At 40.3% G+C, this 19,043-nt stretch overlaps 1 protein-coding gene across 2 annotated transcripts; it reads right to left on the minus strand.

Moving 5' to 3' along the window:
- Nucleotides 1–282: 282 nt before the first annotated feature.
- On the minus strand, nucleotides 283–14,751 carry g2e3 (G2/M-phase specific E3 ubiquitin protein ligase). Of its 2 annotated transcripts, none has more exons than XM_061743521.1 (17): nucleotides 14,620–14,751; nucleotides 12,205–12,279; nucleotides 10,588–10,685; nucleotides 9,691–9,792; nucleotides 7,697–7,821; nucleotides 6,907–7,075; nucleotides 6,637–6,743; nucleotides 6,357–6,473; nucleotides 4,698–4,822; nucleotides 4,452–4,545; nucleotides 4,206–4,376; nucleotides 3,970–4,112; nucleotides 2,825–3,009; nucleotides 2,563–2,735; nucleotides 1,771–1,810; nucleotides 1,394–1,565; nucleotides 283–646 (listed from the first exon to the last, which is right to left on the minus strand). In XM_061743521.1, the coding sequence occupies exons 2-17, from the start codon at nucleotides 12,260–12,262 to the stop codon at nucleotides 366–368; spliced, it is 2,160 nt and encodes a 719-aa protein (XP_061599505.1). In that variant the 5' UTR covers nucleotides 12,263–12,279; nucleotides 14,620–14,751; the 3' UTR covers nucleotides 283–365. The 2 variants fall into 2 exon arrangements, with proteins under 2 accessions (XP_061599505.1, XP_061599506.1); XM_061743522.1 differs by having other exon boundaries at nucleotides 14,579–14,721.
- Between the last annotated feature and the right edge of the window lie 4,292 nt (nucleotides 14,752–19,043).

Here is a 19,043-nt window from a genome sequence, read left to right on the forward strand (position 1 = left end):
AAATATGTATTTATGAAGTTGATTTATTTACAGTGACTGCTGCAAGCACTGATGGAAAATGTATCTTTTAATGAAGCTGTATCCCACAGTTTTAGGAACATTTTAAACTTTTCTCTTTTTTTTAATGGCACACTGAAACTGAACATTTTCCACTTCATTTAATAAAAATATTCAAAGCACAAAAAGAAAGAAGGGATGAAGATCTTCCTCAGGCAGTGACCTGAATGAAAGGCTGTTAGCTGCACCTTAGATAACTTTCTTTGTAAAAAAAAAAAAAAAAAAACATTTTGGAAATGTATCTGCAAAGAATAAAGAAAGCAGAAGAAAAAAAAAAAAAAGCAGTTAGAGGAAACTGCTCCTCCTCCTCAGCTCTGTGAGGGCAGGAGGTGTATGTGATGGCTGACAGCCTGCTCCATGGAGCTTTTAAAAGCGCTGTAAGTGGAGGCAGCAGGCAGGAGGAGAAGTCTGGACTTGAGTCTACTTTGTGGAAAGAGTCCCTCGTCTCTCTTCTCCTCTTTAGACCCTGGTTGGGAGGAGGTGGGGGGGTGAAGGAAGGAGATGGAAGGGAGCAGGCCGACAGGTGGCACCTCGTCAGCTCCGGTGGCAAAGCGGAGGATATCCTGCAGTGAAACGGAGCTCTTTCCAACTGAGGAAAGACAGACATTTGTTAATGTCGAACAAAAATTAAAACTGACACTGACACCGATAAAAAAAAAAAAGAATTTCTCCCTATTTCCACCTCAGGTTGAATCTGGACAGTTGTGTTTCCAGAAGAAAAGTGAAACTTGCTTTTATCACTAAAATATGTTACTCTAATATGATTTATTCAGAATATTATGATTAGATTTGAAATGATTTTTTTTTTCATATGTTTGAGCGCTTATGATTTACACCCAAAATAACACATGTAACTCCATCCCAGTACCACTACATGTTGGTTCCAATAGCAACAGGAATCTTTCAGAGAGAGCTGCTGACAGGTCGGACATCTGTCAGTCATCCCCAAGTCGACTATGATGGCTGCATGAGATGACTGGTCCTCATGGGGGGTTAACTCCAGCATCCTGGACCTCCTCATGTGAGGTAAAGTCCAGGCTAGAAAACTCCACTGATGTGCATCAACTTTTCTGGAAAACTTGGACTTTGAAGTCCAGACATTTTTTCTTTATTCCAGGTGTGGTGTGATTTTCTGATCCTGCTGTCTTAAAAACCTCCACCTGGAAGACTTCTTGACCAGGTATGACCTTAATCCATCCTTCCCTCCACACATTCCACAGCTGATGGGTAAACATCTCAGATGTTTGCAGATGTTTTCATGAAAACCAGATAAAGATAGATGTACAGAAAGTCTATCTGTCTGATAACAACAAGCTTAAATAAATAAAAATCCTACCTTCACACTCCAGCAGGAAGTGTCTCCAGAAGGTGACGACAGGTATCTCTCGTGTCTGCTTGTGCTTCTGCTGAGAGAAGCTGACGGTGAAGAGCTGCTCCAGCGTCTGAGCCGTGATGCGATCGGCGGGTTCGCAGAAGATGTCGTAGAAGGCCGCGGGGAAGAGCTGAGCCTGGACCAGATCAAAGTTCTGTTTGTAGTTTAACCGTTCCTCAGACTGACTTGGACATCATCTTTCCAAACGCTACAAGAACCCCTCTATTCTTACACAATGTCATTCACTCACAGCAGATTTAAGCAAATGAAAACTATTGCAGTGTTTATCAATGTTTTCTTACTGAAACAGAGCTGCAGGAAGAAAAGCAGATTTAAGTCACCTGATCAAAGACGCCCAGAGTCTGCAGACCCTCCCGGAACCTGCAGCAGGACAAAAGCAAGAGAAGCAAAGTTATTACTTCAGCTGCAGTTAGCTGGTGCAGTGTGACGGTGAGGAGCTTCCTAACTCACTGTTGGATAATCCTAGTCTGTTCATGTTTTTTAAGTGAAAGAAGAGAGATCTGGTAAGGAGAGAGCAGCTAATCAATACTAGTAGCTATCATGGAAACGAGACGAAAGACCAGCAGAAAGGAACAGATCACGTCCCACAGCCCAGACGAGATCATTAGACACATTTTTTCAACAGTGCCCCAGCCTCCACACACAACAGATGTTTTTGTAATCTCTGAATAATTATTTAATTCTTTATCATCAGAACATGAAAACAATCTCAACTGATAAACTAGACTTGAACTGACCACCTATTCCACCTGTAGGAATGAGTCAGAGACAGGTGGACGTGTTGGCACTGCCTGAACCTCGCATAGCAACAAGGAATCTGAACGTTTCAGTCATTTTAAATGTCAGCTGTCTCAGACTGGAAATAAGGTTTTATCCTTTAAAACATCACCATTAAACATCATTTTCTAGAAATAAGGTTTAATCTTCCGTTTGAGCTCAAGACACATTTTTATTTTGTGCTTTCTTGATTCAATTATGCTGGCGGTACTTTCGACATGACAAGTAGCAAGCTGTCCTTATTTTAGTCTTTAAAACGTTGGACAGCTTTAAACTCGGGTCCACTGTGTGGTGTTATAAATGGATCTGAGATGTGCTCTGCTGGTTCCTCCCACCTCTGCAACGGCAGCTGCATCCTGGTGATCATGGTGAAGCTGACCAGATCCTCCACCAGAGCCTCCTTCTCCTCCAAGCTGCCGATTGGTCGGTTGCAGCCAGCCAGCTCCAGGTAGTCGCTGTTCCCTGCCATGACTTCTCTCAACTCATCCAAAGACTCCGCCTTCGCGATCTGGTTCAAACGAAAACGAGCGCCGTTCAACTGCCGACTGGTCCGCAGTCGAGGGATGAGAAGGACGGACGGAGACTGTCTGCACTCACCTGTGTCACCTGGCGGGTGAAGCGTGTGTCAGGGGTCATGTGACTGATGGAGAGCGGCAGGTTGGCCGGATGGTTGAACAGCAGCTGAAAGAGAGCTCGGGAAAAGAAGTTGATGGGAGGACCACCATGAACGAGGGACAGAGCCAGCAGGCAGCCGATGTCGAAATACAGGTCTTCACGCAGAGCTGAAACACACACAAATAAATATGTGTGTGTAAATATGTAAAGCACTTTGTGCTACATCTTTATGTATGAAAAGTGCTTTAGAAATAAAGATGTATAACCATTATCATCATTACTATTATTATGTGATGAGATTTTGCTATAAAATATATCCCCTTGTGCTTCTCCTTGCAGAGAAGCAGGCCCACACCATGATGCTACCACCTCCATACTTCACAGCTGGGGTTCTGAGGCCTACAAACTTCCCTCCTCTTCCTCCAAAAATTAACGATGTGATCAACTTGACCTAACGCTGCAGTTTTAGACTCATAAGATCCCAGGACGTGTCTACATAAATCCAGATTTTTGTCTTCAACTTTAATCTGTCTCGTTTCTGGTGGTTTGGGAGCAGCACTTTGCTCTCTCTACCTGGTCTCTCAGTTCAGGAGATGTCTTCTTGTAGACAATGATCTTCTCTTTACAAGGTCTTTGGGTGTTGTCATTGTTCCTGGGTTCATTTAAACATTCCACATCTCCTTCCAGAGCGCTTCGATGGCTGTTTCCATTTGTGTTTTATTGTTTGAACACATTAACGTGGGACCTTCAGAGACTTTTATGTTTGAAGCTGCATCAGTCCATCCACAGACATGTCTCCAAATGGGGCAGATTATGCCAGTCAGCTTCTGCCAGAGGCTTCTCGTGTCAGAGTATAATCTTGTGGAGGATGTTTAAGGCCCCAGACAACACCATTTATGTAAACTTCTGAATTTACTAAAGGAATACAAAAATCTCTCATTAGTCTGACTTTTAAGAAGAACTGACCTAAAACAAGAGAAACTTCCTCAACTTTACTGCCAGACTTTGAAAACTGTTTATAAACTTCTGGCTGCGGCGGTTTATTTACAAGAGACAGCCAGCAGCCAATCAGAACCTGATCATTTGGATGAAAAATTCCTTTCAACGTCTCAATCTCTTGGTCTTACCCTGGGAGTCCAGGGCTAGGTTTTTGGATGCACAAGGACCTTCAAACACCACAGAGTCCTGGATCTGCTGCATCAGCAGCTCCAGGAAGTACTGCCGGCGCACGCTTCCATCTTGGAGGCCGTTGTATAATTTATCTTTGAACCTGGACAAAGACGATGAACAGTTAGGGGTGAGACTCTGAGGAAATGTGTCCGAGGACAAGGAAGAAGTGATCTTCATGTTTTGGTTGACTGACCGGACGGAGAGTGTGTGTGTGGGGTTGAAGTCGGCCCTCCTGACCAGGTCCAGAGCCGCTGACAGAGCCCAGTCGCTGTTTACATCCACCTGCACGCTCACAGGTTGGAGCTGAAGGACAAGAGACTGCAGGAGCTCCTTGGGTGATCCGGACCTCACAGGTAAAGATGGTCTGAGAGACAGAAACGCAACATTAACCATCAATAACACCTGCAGACGGGGACAGGTGGTGCATGTGCCTGCTTACCTCTTACAGCTGATGGGGGACTGGGTGGAGGACTGGTGGCGTTTAGACAGCAGACCTCTCCTCCGACCTCCCTGAGGTGATGCAACCAGCGAGGCTGGAGGAGATTTGAAACAGTTCACAACAGTTGCAGCTGGTTTTCACTCGTGTTGGTACAGCAGAGAGGAGACAGAACTGACATGGAAGACGTTATACGGCTGAAACACAGTCAAATCTTTCCCAGCACTAAGCACCACCGTTTGGTCTCACCTTTCCCATCGGTAGCTTTCATGCAGTCGGAGCATGCCCAGTCCGTGGTGTTCAACTTCAGCCCCGAGCATTTCCGGTGAGTGCCCTTGGATCCACACAGCCGACACCGGATCACCTCAAACCAGCTGGAACGCCACAGAAACAACAGTCCTGGTGATTTCTGACTTCATTCCTGCACGTCAACCGTGAGGCTTTTCTATGACATAATAAGGGTTGATGCACATCTGAAGAAACTCTCAGTAAACCTGGGGTCCGACAGTTAAAAATATTTTGGGATATGAAATCCCAAATACTTGCCCAGTGATGTATCTTGGGAATATTGGAAAGGTTGTAACAAGAGAAGATCTGTACTTCACTAAAGTGTTACTCGCAGCAAGTAAAAAGGCAGTCACAAGAAACTGGCTCAATGTAAATGCCCCGAAACAGGAACAGTGGTTGGAAATTGTCCAGGAAATTTGTGTTATGGAAAAATTGAAATATCTTTTAAGGATCAAAGAGGATGTGTTTGAGAAGAACTGGGAAAAATGGAATACTTACATGAGACGTGACACCAACTGAACAAATGCCGAATGGAACAGTGGACTGAATAGAGGATCATCTCCAGACAGTTTGTTTTTGTTTTTGTTAATTTTATTATTATTGCTATTCTAATATGTAACTTGTTTGCAGTATTGTTTTGTTTGTTTACTTGTGAAAAAATAATAAAAATTTAAGTTTAAAAAAAAAAACCTGGGGTCCGACACTTTTACCAGATACCTGATCTAGATATATAACATCTATTTATCCTTGGAGGATGCTGTTGATCATCTTCCTGAATCATTCATATGCAGCCAACAGAATATCTCCATCTTCTTCAGTAACTTTTCCTCCTGCCTGAGTCAGCTGGGCTGTATTTGCCGCAGGGATCAGTCTGAGTTCCTTCTGCTCTCTTTTAACATGCTGTGTGTTGGTCCAGCTAAATCAAGATCATAACATGTCCACTATGGTTTCTAAATGGATGCCTCTCATATGTGCGCCGTGATAAACCTGCAGACCCTGCAAGTCTCCCTAATCCACAACTCTGATTTCTAGTTTTAATCTTGATTGACCCAAACTTTCCTTAATTGTAGTCGGCAGGTATCCTTTAGGGGGGGGGGCCCTGGAGGGAAACCCGGAGTCCCGGGATCGGAGCAGAATCGACCTGGTCCTGCCGATGAGTCTCCGTTACAGTATGGGACCAGGACCAGCTGATCCACTGATGAGACAGAAACCATCTCACACCACTAGATTTCACCGTTAAAACAGTAAGCAGATGGGTCATTTAGAATCACCAATCAGCCCAAGTTAGCATGCTGTTGGAGTGCGGGAGGAAACCAGGGAAAACCCATGCCAGCATGGGAAGAGCATGTCAACTCCACACAGAAAAACCCCTGCTGGGATTGGAACCAGGAACCTACGAGCTCTGAGAAACCAGTGCTAACCACCATGACAGCGTAATGATTTATCTAATATTTCATGAGTGGACTCTTAATAAAAGGTTGGTTGTTGGAGTGGTTTTGGAGCGGACACCCAGTGATTGTCAGTGGTATTGCACATAACAGAGCAGGACTGGCTTTAGTTTGGAAAGCCAGGATCGAAGAACGCTGCTGTACAGTTTTAACTGAAATAAACGTGTCATACCCGCTCTTAGCAGAGTAGTTGCGTCCTTTGTGGCTGAGGCATTTGAGAGAGTCGCATTGGTTGTAAACCTCCAGTAGCTCAGAATATGCATTTGCCTCCAACTCCCATGAAGCATCTCTGCACAGAGAAGAAAATTCACAAAATCATCCAGTATGCAGATCCAGCAGACAGAATAATCTACTTCTGGCCTCAGACAATCTCACAGTGGTGATTTTAAACTGTCTAATCGCCGATTTAAGGACAGAAAACCCTACAGACGTGGACGTCACAGTTGTGTTACCTTTCTGGGATGAAGATTCCCATCCTGAGCATCTCCTCCTGGAAGTGTTCCTTGTTGTTACAGAGAGTACATCTGAAGAAGTAGATGCCTGCACTGTGGGCCTGATGCTGAAACCCACAACAACAAATCAAACAATAAGTCACTGATTCTGATTGTTATATTTCAAATCTATAACGCATTGATCATCACTATGCAACTGTGATCGATCTTATTCTAACAGATGATCTCCAGAATGTGCTGGTTAAAGATTGAGGTTGAGGAATGACGTACCTGCACACAGTCTCTGTGGAACCAGCTGGTGTGACAAGATGGACACTTGAGGACGGAGTAGGACAGGACGGGATCAATGGAGTCCAAACAGATGGAGCAGGACTGAGGCAGACTGATGTCCAAACTCACATCCAGAGACTGAGAGGGGCTGTGGTCCTGACAGTAAGACCTGGATAAGAAGAAACCCACCCTCCTGATCAGGAACATCTGACCATCACAACCCGATGATTCTGTTTAAGCCTTTTAATGTAAAAACTGGATTCAATTTAAAATAGATTTGTTTTCAGCTTGTCGCGTGTTATGATTCTCCCTTCGGCTGAGCTATAGCACAGTTGTGGAGAACAAGCTCAGTAGGAACCAGATCATTTAAAGTTAAATTTACTACTTAATCTCTCAGAAATGTGTTCAAGAGAATTTTGAAATTTTGAATAACAGAATATGGGACCTTTATAATTACAATGTTCAGTAACTTTCCGCTGTTTTCCATGATTTCTGGACCATTTCAATGACTTTTCCCCATTTTAGTTTTTGCAATTTTTCTACTTTCTACAAAATTTTCATTCTACAATTATTTACATCCGAATCAGAAATAAGTTTATTGCCAAGTCGTTTAACACACACAAGGAATTTGTTGTGGTGATTGGTGCAATACAAAAGAACAAATATATTATGAAAAGAAAAAATTACTTTCATAAATACTTTTTCAGGAACTGACACTATAATTCACACACACACACACACACACGCACAAACGGCAACTTATATCCACTGCTGAGATGTTTGCACTCACGGGAACAGTCCTGTGAACTGTGAGATGAACATCTGATTCTTCCCGCAGGGATAGTGGACCATCTTCTTGCAGCTTCTGATGTTACAGCCAACACATGCTCCATTCTTCTTACAGCTACAGCACCTCTGAAACACACACGACACACCAGGAGGTGTTCAGAGAAGAGGGCATCCTGCACCAAGAATGCTGCTCTCTTTCATTTTTAAACAAGAGGAAAACTGAGCAGGACAGAAAAGTAACTTGTCTATTTACTCTAAATTCACAACATTTTACAGGGCAGGGTTTTAATTTTTTTAATTTTTTTTATCTGCTCAACAAACAGATACCACCAGGGTTTTAGCTTTATTGATAATAAATCCACATCCCATAAATTTTTTTATTTTCCAACTTGACTAAGGGAAACAGTATTTTGAATCTCTTTCGTCTGAATTCCCAGCTTTTAGCTCACAGTTGTGTACAACAGCTGAGCCTCATGTACAAAGAGTGCAGCGCACACAAAACTTACATATACCACTTCCCACGCTCACGGTTGTGCATTCAAAAAGTGAAATGAACATGAAAAATTGTGGTCCCTTACATTCATGATCAAGGTTGGTGTAAGTATATTTCTGAGGTTTTGTCCATTGGTGACACTTGTGGCGGTGAAGTCCAGAATATGAGGAAACGTGACATCAACAATAATGTAGTGGACTTGGTTTGGTGGGTGTGTTCGTTGCCATAGCAACTCATTAGATTGAGCCTCACCTGAGATGTGCTGTTGCTGCTGAGACTCTCAAGGTAATTGTACTCAGCTGGGGGGGGGGGGGGGTCTCGTTCGATCAGAGAGTCAAGTCGTGGTTTTAACTTATGTTTGTGTGTAGTTTTGTTTGTCTTGGGTTTTTTTTACTTAATTAAATGTTTATTGTTTAAATGATTTTAAAACAACAACAGTAGGTTATACTCGTGGCAGTTTGGGGAGGCTGGGAGGAAGTTGTAGCTGATGGGTATGAGAGATGGTGCTCAGCTGTCTCCTGGTGGTGTGAAACCAGGCGTGGTTGGTTGGGTGTTTTTTTTATCTTTTCAGGACAATCTTGTGTCAGCTGAGTGGGATGGGCTAATGCCCTGGGAGGTATCAGTGGTGTGTTTACCTGAAGAAATAAAGCCCTATATCTTTTTAAACCGTGTGTGTTGAGTTCTGATACCGGTTGATAAAGGTGGTGGCAGCAGCTTCTGCTCAGTGTTGAATATTATTCAGACATAGATTCAAAAGATCTATTACAATAAGTTCACGACCACACATGAGGAACACGACAGTCCCCACATCTCCAGATAAATAAGTTACACACAGACATGCCCTCTGCAAGTTATACGACTCAGAACACATGTATATTGGGCCAATTGTGCAATTTTATAATACAAATATAAGCAAAATGTAACAAATAGAGCAGTCGTTCATGCCACCAACTTAAGTTCTGGTGTCGATTCTTAAAATACAAAGAAAAAAGCCCAATGATACACTAACGTTGAATATAAACATTCACAAACCTTCACGGAACGCAACCCAAAACAAGGAACACCGATACCTATAATGCAATGCAGTCAACACAACTACTGCACATTACCCTGTTGTCTTTTACAGCTTAAATTGGAGGAAATGCCACCAAATAAATTATTTTTCCAGACTCAACTTCTGACAGGAGCGTATCGAGCTCACGGTCAATGTTTCTTTTGTAAGTTCCTTGTTAGGATGAGCGTTTTTTCATGGATATTTATCCTCATCATCATATTCAAATTGATCTACTTGAGAGAGGAGACGGGGAGGAGTGTTGTGCTCCTGCATCCAAGTTCAATTTCAGTTGGTTTTGATGTTCAAATGAAACATACGTGGATTTGGACGTACGCACAGTTTTAACCTGGTGGGGTGAGTTGGGGTGTGTGATGAGGGGAGATGAGGTGTTGTGAGAGGAGAAGTATGGTGTGGTAGGGTGAGGTGGGGTCTGAGATGAAGCACTCACTAGCCGAGCTGCTCTGCGGATCTCCTGTTTGATGTCGTCCACCAGGAAGCCAAAGACACCTTCATGTTCTTCTCCTCGCTGATAAACTCCACAAGACGTCAGCTGATGGCAAATACATATTTAACATGAACAATAGAAATGACATGAGCTCTTTAAAATAAAAGCGACTGGACGAGCTTTCCTGTCAAACAAGAGCTTCAACATCTGACAAGATAAGATTTCTTTAAAAAGTCTTATATCCTTGCAATGATATCTAACTGCTTTAGGAATAAAATGCTCAAGTTGAGGCAAAACCACAAAAAAAGTAAATAAATGTGCCTCACTGTAGGTGTTCTACACAATTACTTCATACTGTATTTTTATTTCTTTTTCCATATTTATTTATTTTAAGTACCTTAGAACTGCTCAGCTGTCTCATTTTTAATAACAATGACAATACAGTTGTTGAAAAAAGGAAATTGGACCAATGCATCAGCAGATAAATAAATCACTAAAATCTCCATAATAAAACAGCCAGCTGGAACCCAGAACCCCCCGGAGCTGCTGACTTGTGACCTGCACATGCATGAGCGTCCAGGTCTGTCTCAGCGTCCTCCAGCATCGTTCACCTCTGATTACAGTCAAAAGACTGCAGTTCTCTCAGTTTCAGTCACCAGTACAATGCTGGTGGCTCTAGAGCCGCAGGTCGGGACCGGACCCTGCACGGGCTGCACGAGCATGTGAGCCGCTCAGCCACACCAGCCACATAGAGCCCCAATGTTTCTAATCTTTAAGTTCACAAATGCAAAGCATTTCCCACAAAAATGTGTTATTTTGAATAACTGGGATTTCAATATAACCCCCCCATAATCAAGAAGCTGTAAGTACAGTATGAAACACTAAAAAAAAGATACTTACCAAGCAGAAATAGTGGACGGAGATCTTGTGCTCTTTGAGTGAGACCTTATCTCCAAATATGACCGGGTCATCATCGCTGAGTCGACACAGAGCACAGCCTGGACACAAACACACAGCTCCACATCACTTCATTGTTTTTTGAACAACAGGAGTCACATTTGCTCCTCATCTTTTTCTAACGTTATTCCGAACTGAGTAACTAGATCAGAAGCACAGAAGAAGCTCCACCTGTAGCAGCTGCAGGTTAAAGCTGCAGTACTGCAACTGCTAGACTTAAAGGTGTTGTCAAAAACATCCCGTCCTGCTCACACCTACGAGCTGGTAAACGGAGCCTCTCTATTCTTGTTTTCCTGTTGGACTTGGAAGCTTCTCTACTGCTCACAAACATTGGAGGACTCCTGCTCAACTCCTGCTGGTCTGTCTGAACTCTTTAGTCCTTCTGTATCTTCTAAAATCCATCTAGAAATCTCCAAAATATGCTCTTGCAGTCATGTCTTCACTGTCTCCTATCAGTTACAAGCTCATCTTCCACCTCAGTCAGGGATCTTGCTGCTCCTCCCCAAATTTTTTTTTAAAACTTAGCTCAAACAGAAAAAAGCTCAAAAACTCTCCAGAAGACATGAATAAAGACAGTCAGACTGCAGAACTGCAGCAGGCGCCGCTAACATCTCAGAAGACTTCACTCCTGCTACCCAACTGTTTCATTTATTTTAACATCAATGAATAATTCATTTTAATATGTTTCATTAAGTGATTTGCACTGCAATAATATAGTTTCCCTTTAAAGATTTAGGAACTATTATTTCTTCTTCTTATTACTCCCCAGTACTCCTGAAAACATGGCTGTTCAGTATCTACTTCTACACACAATCTAAACCAGAACCTCAATCCTCTCCAAGTGGAGAAGCAGCAGCAGGTGGACTGAGCCAGATATCTGACGTTAGAATGACATCAGCAATGAGTTATTTATTCTGGACATTCCACCAGGACTCACAGCGACACCCTCTTTACTGCAGGCTGAGGTCTCCAGCAGTGAAATCAATGTTGCTAAAAAAATAACACAAGCAACCTTATTAAACATTTAATGTTCCGAAAAAAATATAAAGAGAAAGATGGACGAACCGCTGCAGCAAACTCTGGAGCTAGATGTTCAGAAATGAGAGTTATTCCTTCAAATAAACCCAGAAACCACAACAGTGATGATAAAAGTGTTGAGTCGATGGTCCTCGATGAGTAGCTCTTAACCCATGTTGATAAGGAGCTCCTAACCCATGTTGACTGAACATCTGGAGCTGGGCTTCAGTTTTCACATCAGAAAGTGATCTCTGCAAATGCTACAAGACTGATTGATCACATTTATGCAGATAAAAGTTCAAACTGATTTACAAACATTTGGCGCTTTGATGTATTCAAATGTCATACTATAAATGACATTTATAATATGAATATTTATTTTACGTATTAAGTTTAATTCCTGGATTGGTTTAATTGTTTAATCAATTAATTATTTATTAATCGACTGGTACTGGATCAGAACTCGGAATTGGCTGATCTGCTTCCTGACCGTGTGTGTGAAAATGAGACAGACAGACATTTAGTTGCGTGTTCATCACTCACAGTCCTCCGGGATGCTGGGTAGTTGAGCGACAGACGCCTTGCTCGTCTTCGTTCTCATGCTTTCATCAATCAAACCTGCGGGAACACAGATGACGGGGGGGGGTCAGAGGTCACATTCAGCCTGCTTTTATCACTATCCATCATCACTGAATAAGCACCAACATCATAAAGCTGAGAAGAAACTGCTCTGCTGGGTCACCTGCAGTCAGGAAGGGCATCAGGAATGATGGGCAGATGTCAAAGATCAACATAACCAGGGATTCATGATGGCGGGCTTAACTAACTCAAACATCTGATTCAACGCTGATGATGACATCAGTGAACAAACCACAGCAGTTTGTGTAAAACATCTGACGACCTTCACAAACACTGACGGCTGATTTTAACATGTTAAAAGTTGTTTTCTGCTGCTGCTTCCCATTCACTTCCCCTCTGAAGTTCTGTTTTATTCTTCTCTTCTGAATGAGGCAGGCCAAAGGCTTCAGTGGCAGTGGGGTTTTTTGTATTTTTTTTTAAATATAGTTTTCAAACTGTCTCAGTCACATTGCTTGTATCTAGTTTATCACTTCTCCTCACAGCCCACTGCTGCTGGGTTTCATTGTCCATCCTTTCACTTCTCCACCAGCTCCACACAGATGCGGTTTAACAACAGAGCTCAGTGTTCTGGTTGGTCACCATAAACCACACCTTCGCCCTGACGCAACCAGTGCTCGGATCTAGCCCAGCAGTTCTGGGACTGGTACTTTGTTCAGCAGAAAAACAAATAAAATATTTGTTCTTCTGCTGGTTCTGCCGGATCTTTTGACACAGAAATGGTACCACTTTGGTGGAGAAGGCCCAATAGTTCACCAGACAAAAATTCCTTATTAAAACTTAATTTGCTTCAAAATGTACAGACTTCTGCTTCTCTCCATGTAAACATTAATTCTACATCAAGTTCCTTCTCATGACAAAAAATAACTTTGCCATTTAAATTGAAATCTTTTTTATTATTTGTCTCACCCACTCAAACTGCTTCAGTTTTGTTTCTTCCATTATTTGTCCACATCACTGCCTGTCATAGTTGATGTGTCCTGTTGCACGATACACATGTCTATGGGAAGGCTCATATGAACATCTGTATAAACCTACACTCCATTTGATTGACATTTCTCTCATTTATGCACCAAAACTTACATCTCTACTCGTCCCAGTCACGTGTACACCCAACCGCGGTTGAATTGGTTTGATATTGGATATTGGATATTCGACATTCAAATTCAACACCCATAAAACTTGTGATACATACCACTGCTTTTGGCCAAACCACTTGTGATGTGTTCATGTTCATCTAGACTATGTATCACAAAACAGTAATTATTAAAAAATCATATATATGGGCTGATTTAAAAAATCATATACTGTATATGGGCTGATTTAATGTGGTTTAATGAATTCAACTCCCATAAAACTTGTGATACACACCACTGATTTTGGTCATATTGCTTGTGATGTGTTCATGGTCATCTAGACTATATATCACAAGAGAGTAATTATTATAAAATCATATTGACCATGAACACATCACAAGTGGATTGAAAACAATCGGTGTTATGTATCACAAGTTTTATGGGTGTTGAATTCATTAAACCTCATTAAATCAGCCCATAATATGATTTTATAATAATTACTCTCTTGTGATATATAAGTCTAGATGACCATGAACACATCACAAGCAATATGACCAAAATCAGTGGTATGTATCACAAGTTTTATGGGTGTTGAATTTGAATATCCAATATCCAATATCAAACCAATTCAATCGCGGTGTACCCATCTGTGCGCGATAAATTCCATATTTTCCTTTATTCATTTGTTTATTTATGCGTGAGGTAGAAGAACTAAAATTCAGGTACTAAGTGAGATGTAGACTTGTGTAAATTTAAAACACATAAACCCTGCAACCTTACTCCGTTAATCCTCACGTGACCCGTGTTTTGAGCAAACATGTCATTTTAATGTGTCCGTGTTCCAAGGTGGACCTGATGCTGAAATAAAACTGAACGGCTCTTTTTTCTATTTTCCCTCAAGTGTCGAATCAGATCATGGTTAATTTATTGAACCACGGTGGTCAGATTAATAGTTGGTAGTTTCTGCGGTCAAACGTCAATAGGTCTGTTCGTGCTGGAACAAACCGAATCATGCAACAAAAGAACAAAAAATGAAATAAAATGAAATATCCGTGTTAAAGCTGAACTACAACTTCAATTAAATATGAGCAAATCACGGGGAAAATTTAAATGTACTTCAAAAAGATCTACAAAACGTTTCAGCGACTTCTGGGAATGGCGACTTTTAAATATTAAATGTAAACAAAAGTACCCAGATTAATCACCTTAAAACGGAGGAAAACGTTTTTCTGTGGACCCAATTTACCTCAAGGGGTGAAAATGTCACTTTGTCGTCATTCCTATGTCTTCTTTTTTAAATGTATTCCGTTAAGCGTTTTTTTCAAGGTAGACTCGTCAAACACTTTTAAATTTCCCTCTTTCAAAACAAAGAGCCTCATTTCCGTTTCCGGTCCCCTCCCCCTTCTTCTCTAACGACGTGGTACGTGTTGACGTAGTACGTCTACGTAAACTTACGTCCACCTGCTATAGCGCCTCATTGCCACTAGAGGGTGGTGTAGTAATAAAAATAATAATAATAATAATAATAATAATTGTAATAATAAAATAATAATAATAATAATAATAATAATAATAATAATAATAATAATAATAATAATAATAATAATAATAATAATAATTGTAATAATTGTAATAATAAAATAATAATAATAACATAATAACAAGAAGAATGCAGATGATCCCATGGTTGGGCGAGACACATTACATAAAACAGATATTGTAACAAGATGAAAAATCTGAAACCAGCTGATAAGTTTCAGTTGTTCATCGAGAATAGAAATAATGATCAAATTCAAATTCAAAGCAATGTAGAACAAGTTTCTGTTTTGTTCTTTCGTTGTTGTTTTTTTTCTGGTCTTTTAAATCAGAATTGAATAAACCATAAATATGAGAAGAAACTATTATCCAGAAATTTTATATATATATATATATATATATATATATATATATATATATATATATATATATATATATATATATATATATATATATATATATATATATATATATATATATATATACCGGTATATATCTTCACAACTACTCTGCAGAAAACTGAGGGTACTATCACATGCACATGCAATCTACGGACGTGAACCAGAACTGGTCCTCACCTCCTGCCACCTTTTAAATCTTAATGTTTTGGCAGTGCCTCTGACGTAAAAAACTGAACAAAAAACCATGATTAACAATCATTACGTTGATACAAATCATGTTCCTGTAAGACCCCTCAGATTGACTAAAACTCATTAAAATATTCTAAGTGATGTAAATGGCACTAGTTTGTTAAAAAAAGTTATCTTCTTACTGAAGTCTATAATTTCATCAGCGGTTGCATCACTTCTAGGTCACATTTTAAGTGAAAATCCAACCCTCCGGCTTTTTAGATATTCCTGGGAATATGAAACACGTTGATTCAGTTTGTTATACATAATAAAAAGCCATTTTATTATATATAACAAACTGAATCAACGTGTTTCATATATAATAAAATGGCTTTTATCTGTTTCAATTTAACTACCATCAATTCAAAATCAGGTATTGTGCATCTTTGTTGTATTATTAAACTAGCTAAAAAAGTTAATTAATCTGGGTCTATTTTAACTGGTATATTAAAGAGTCAACTTTTCATGTCGACCTCTAAATATGGTCTGGACTTTGACCGGGTCATTCCAGAACCTATATTCTTTTATTTTTCATCATTCATCATCTGCTGCTGTGTTTGGATCATTTCCTGTCACATGATCCAGTTTCAGCCAGTCTATCTTTCAGACAGATGTCCCCACATTTGTGTCTAGAAGACTCTGGTCTACAGGAGTTCATGGTCCAGTCAATAACTGACAGGTGTCCAGGTCCAGACCATCATCCCTCCACCACCGTGCTTGACAGTAGGTCTGAGGTGTTTCTGCTGGTTTTCTCCAAACAGAAAAGCCTTTCGTCTGTCTCCTCTGGATTTAGTTTGTCCTGCTGATTAACACTCTGCCTGTCCACGGCAATTCCTTCAGTCTGCTCCCCCTGAACTTTGTTTGGCCCGTTGATGTCTGCCAGGTTCTGATGGTGCTTTCGTGTCAATTTCAAGTCCAGCTAGCCTCCCCACAGTCACCACCTTCTTCTAAGACTCACAGAAATAGTCTGTCTTTTCCAGAGCTCTCACCAGCTTGCCATTCAGCACTGTTTTCTGTTGGCTCCTGGAGTTTTCCAAAGACCGACTGGTTGAATATCTGTCTGTTGAGAACACAGTTAATAAAGTACTTTCAAATTACCACCTGACGTTGGGTTGCACTCGTGTTTTTTTTATTTTTTTTTATTTTATTTTTTCTGCATTTGTTTGATCTTGGGGTAAATTGTCTGGTGACTGTCTTGAATGTTATCCATTTGTGGATAATCTCTCTATACAATTAACTAACTTTTTGTAAATATTTCAATAATGTCTTCCAGACCACTGCTTATGTCTTTCCCTTTTGGGATTGTGTAAACACATACAGTACCTGAATGCTACAGAGCAGGATACTGCCAAAACAGCTGCTTTATTGTGGTCTCAGTATCTACTGATGACCAGGGGATCATGACTGATTAGGATTTCCTGCCTGCTGCAACTCCGTCTATGGACTTCCACTTACAGTATGTGGGTTCAGCTAACAGTTGCATCAGTGTAACCAGAGATCCAGACCTCCCTTATCCAGCACCTCCAGGAGGACACCAGGTATCCCCGACCAACTGAGAAATATCTCTTCAGTGTGTCGTGGTTCTGCTTCAAGTCCTTGTCCTGGGGGGACGTACCTGAAACCCCTCCCAGGGAGGTGTTCAGGAGCAGCAGCGGCTCCACTCCGTCTCCCCTGGATGACTGAATTTTTCCTCCTATCTCTTAGGGAGAGTCCAGCCATCCTGACGAAGAAACTCATCTCAGCCGCTTGCATCCTCCATCTGGGTCTTTCAGTCACTACCCACAGTTCCATAGGTCAACTCCAGTCAACGTTATTGTCAACTCTGACATGACTGTGCAACACAACACAGGATCGAAATGACCATCCTCAAAGGCCAGACGGTGCAGCAGCCAAACAAAACAATTTAACAAATGTGCAAATGTTGCGTATATAAGAATGAAAAACAAAATAAAAATATATATATAAATTGAACTATAAAAAAATAATAATGTCCCGTATATTCAAATAGAAGAAAGGAATGGGTGGAGTGGCTTCTGGGATTGGCCTGAAATTGTTTTCATTTGAATCTCGAAATGAGGACTTTGCATTTCAGATGGACTTCTAAGCCTCCTAATTTCATGCGATTGTTTTGTTTTGCTGATATAATGCACAGATGTGTCATAAATAAAGGAGCTTATGGTTAATATTTTGGTTGCTTATTTATAACATCAAACTGGCTACTATGGACTGAAATGCTTATGCTCAATGCTTAATATAATATTCAAATAAAGAAATCTTGGTGGAAAGTGGTGCTTTGTCATTATGCGTGTTTTATTAAAAGTAGGTAAATATCAACTTCATTAAGTTTGTACAATGCATGGTTTCAAAATGAACTTGCATTTAAAATAATATTTCTTTATCTGAATATTATATTTAACATTCACAATGACTAAATCTGGAGACAATTAATACATAATTCATATGTAAACTAGACAGATATATTCTCCTGCTCATCCCTGTGCACAAATGTATTATATATACATAAATCTCCGTCTTTGAGTGCAAAATACATTTTGATAACCCCCAAATTTTCCGCCCGCGCGCTTTGTGCGCGCAGGCAGTGCGCCCCTCTCCATACTGTCCTTTTGCAGATGTGGCCCTCTGCCTAATCTAGTTGAAGACCCCTGGCCTAAGGTGTGAGTTGGGGGGGCAGAGCAGGTAGAGAGTTCAGTTTCCCCAGGGCCTGGTGGATGAGGCTGTCCCTCAGTCTGCTGGCCCACATGGCTGCTCTTTTCTGATTTATTGGCTTCATAGAAAGTGTATAAGTTGTCTTGTGCAAAGATCCACTTCAGTTCAATTTTAAAAAAAAATGCTTTTATACAAAAAAATATACTTTTTTGTTAATGCACCAGAAATTTTGAAGTACTTCTCACACAAAAAGGAACATTTTTCATGATGACAATTCATGTGCAGCAGATTTGAGTGTTTCCAGATATGAAGTGTGGGGCCACTAGGGTTGCCACCCGTCCCGTAAAATACGGAATTGTCCTTTATTTGAGAAAAAAATGTTGCGTCCCGTATTGAACTAATACGGGACACGATTTGTACTGTATTTTCCTTAACTTTTACACCATATTCTAGTTGAATTATTGAAATAAGTTAACTTTTACACAATATTCTAGTTGAATTATTGATATAAATTAACCTTTACACCATATTCTAGTTGAATTATTGAAATACATTAACTTTTACACCATATTCTAGTTGAATTGTTGAAATAAATTAACTTTTACACCATATTCTAGTTGAATTATTGAAATAAATTAACTTTTACACCATATTCTAGTTGAATTATTTAAATAAGTTAACTTTTACACCATATTCTCATTGAATTATTGAAATAAATTAACTTTTACACCATATTCTAGTTGAATTATTGAAATAAATTAACTTTTACACCATATTCTAGTTGAATTATTGAAATAAATTAACTTTTACACCATATTCTTCACCTGTAGGCTATATT

The sequence above is a fragment of the Cololabis saira genome, chromosome 16, assembly GCF_033807715.1.
Source record: "Cololabis saira isolate AMF1-May2022 chromosome 16, fColSai1.1, whole genome shotgun sequence".
NCBI lineage: Eukaryota > Metazoa > Chordata > Actinopteri > Beloniformes > Belonidae > Cololabis > Cololabis saira.

Bases quoted from the DNA above. Each gene is read 5' to 3' on its own strand.
- g2e3 (XM_061743521.1), bottom strand. From the start codon at position 12,262: ATGAGAACGAAGACGAGCAAGGCGTCTGTCGCTCAACTACCCAGCATC. The intron at 3,010-3,969 runs GTAAGACCAAGA...TGTGTGTTTCAG, and splicing joins CCTAGCCCTGGACTCCCAGG to CTCTGCGTGAAGACCTGTAT. The intron at 1,566-1,770 runs GTGACTTAAATC...GATCTGGTCCAG, and splicing joins CTCTGGGCGTCTTTGATCAG to GCTCAGCTCTTCCCCGCGGC.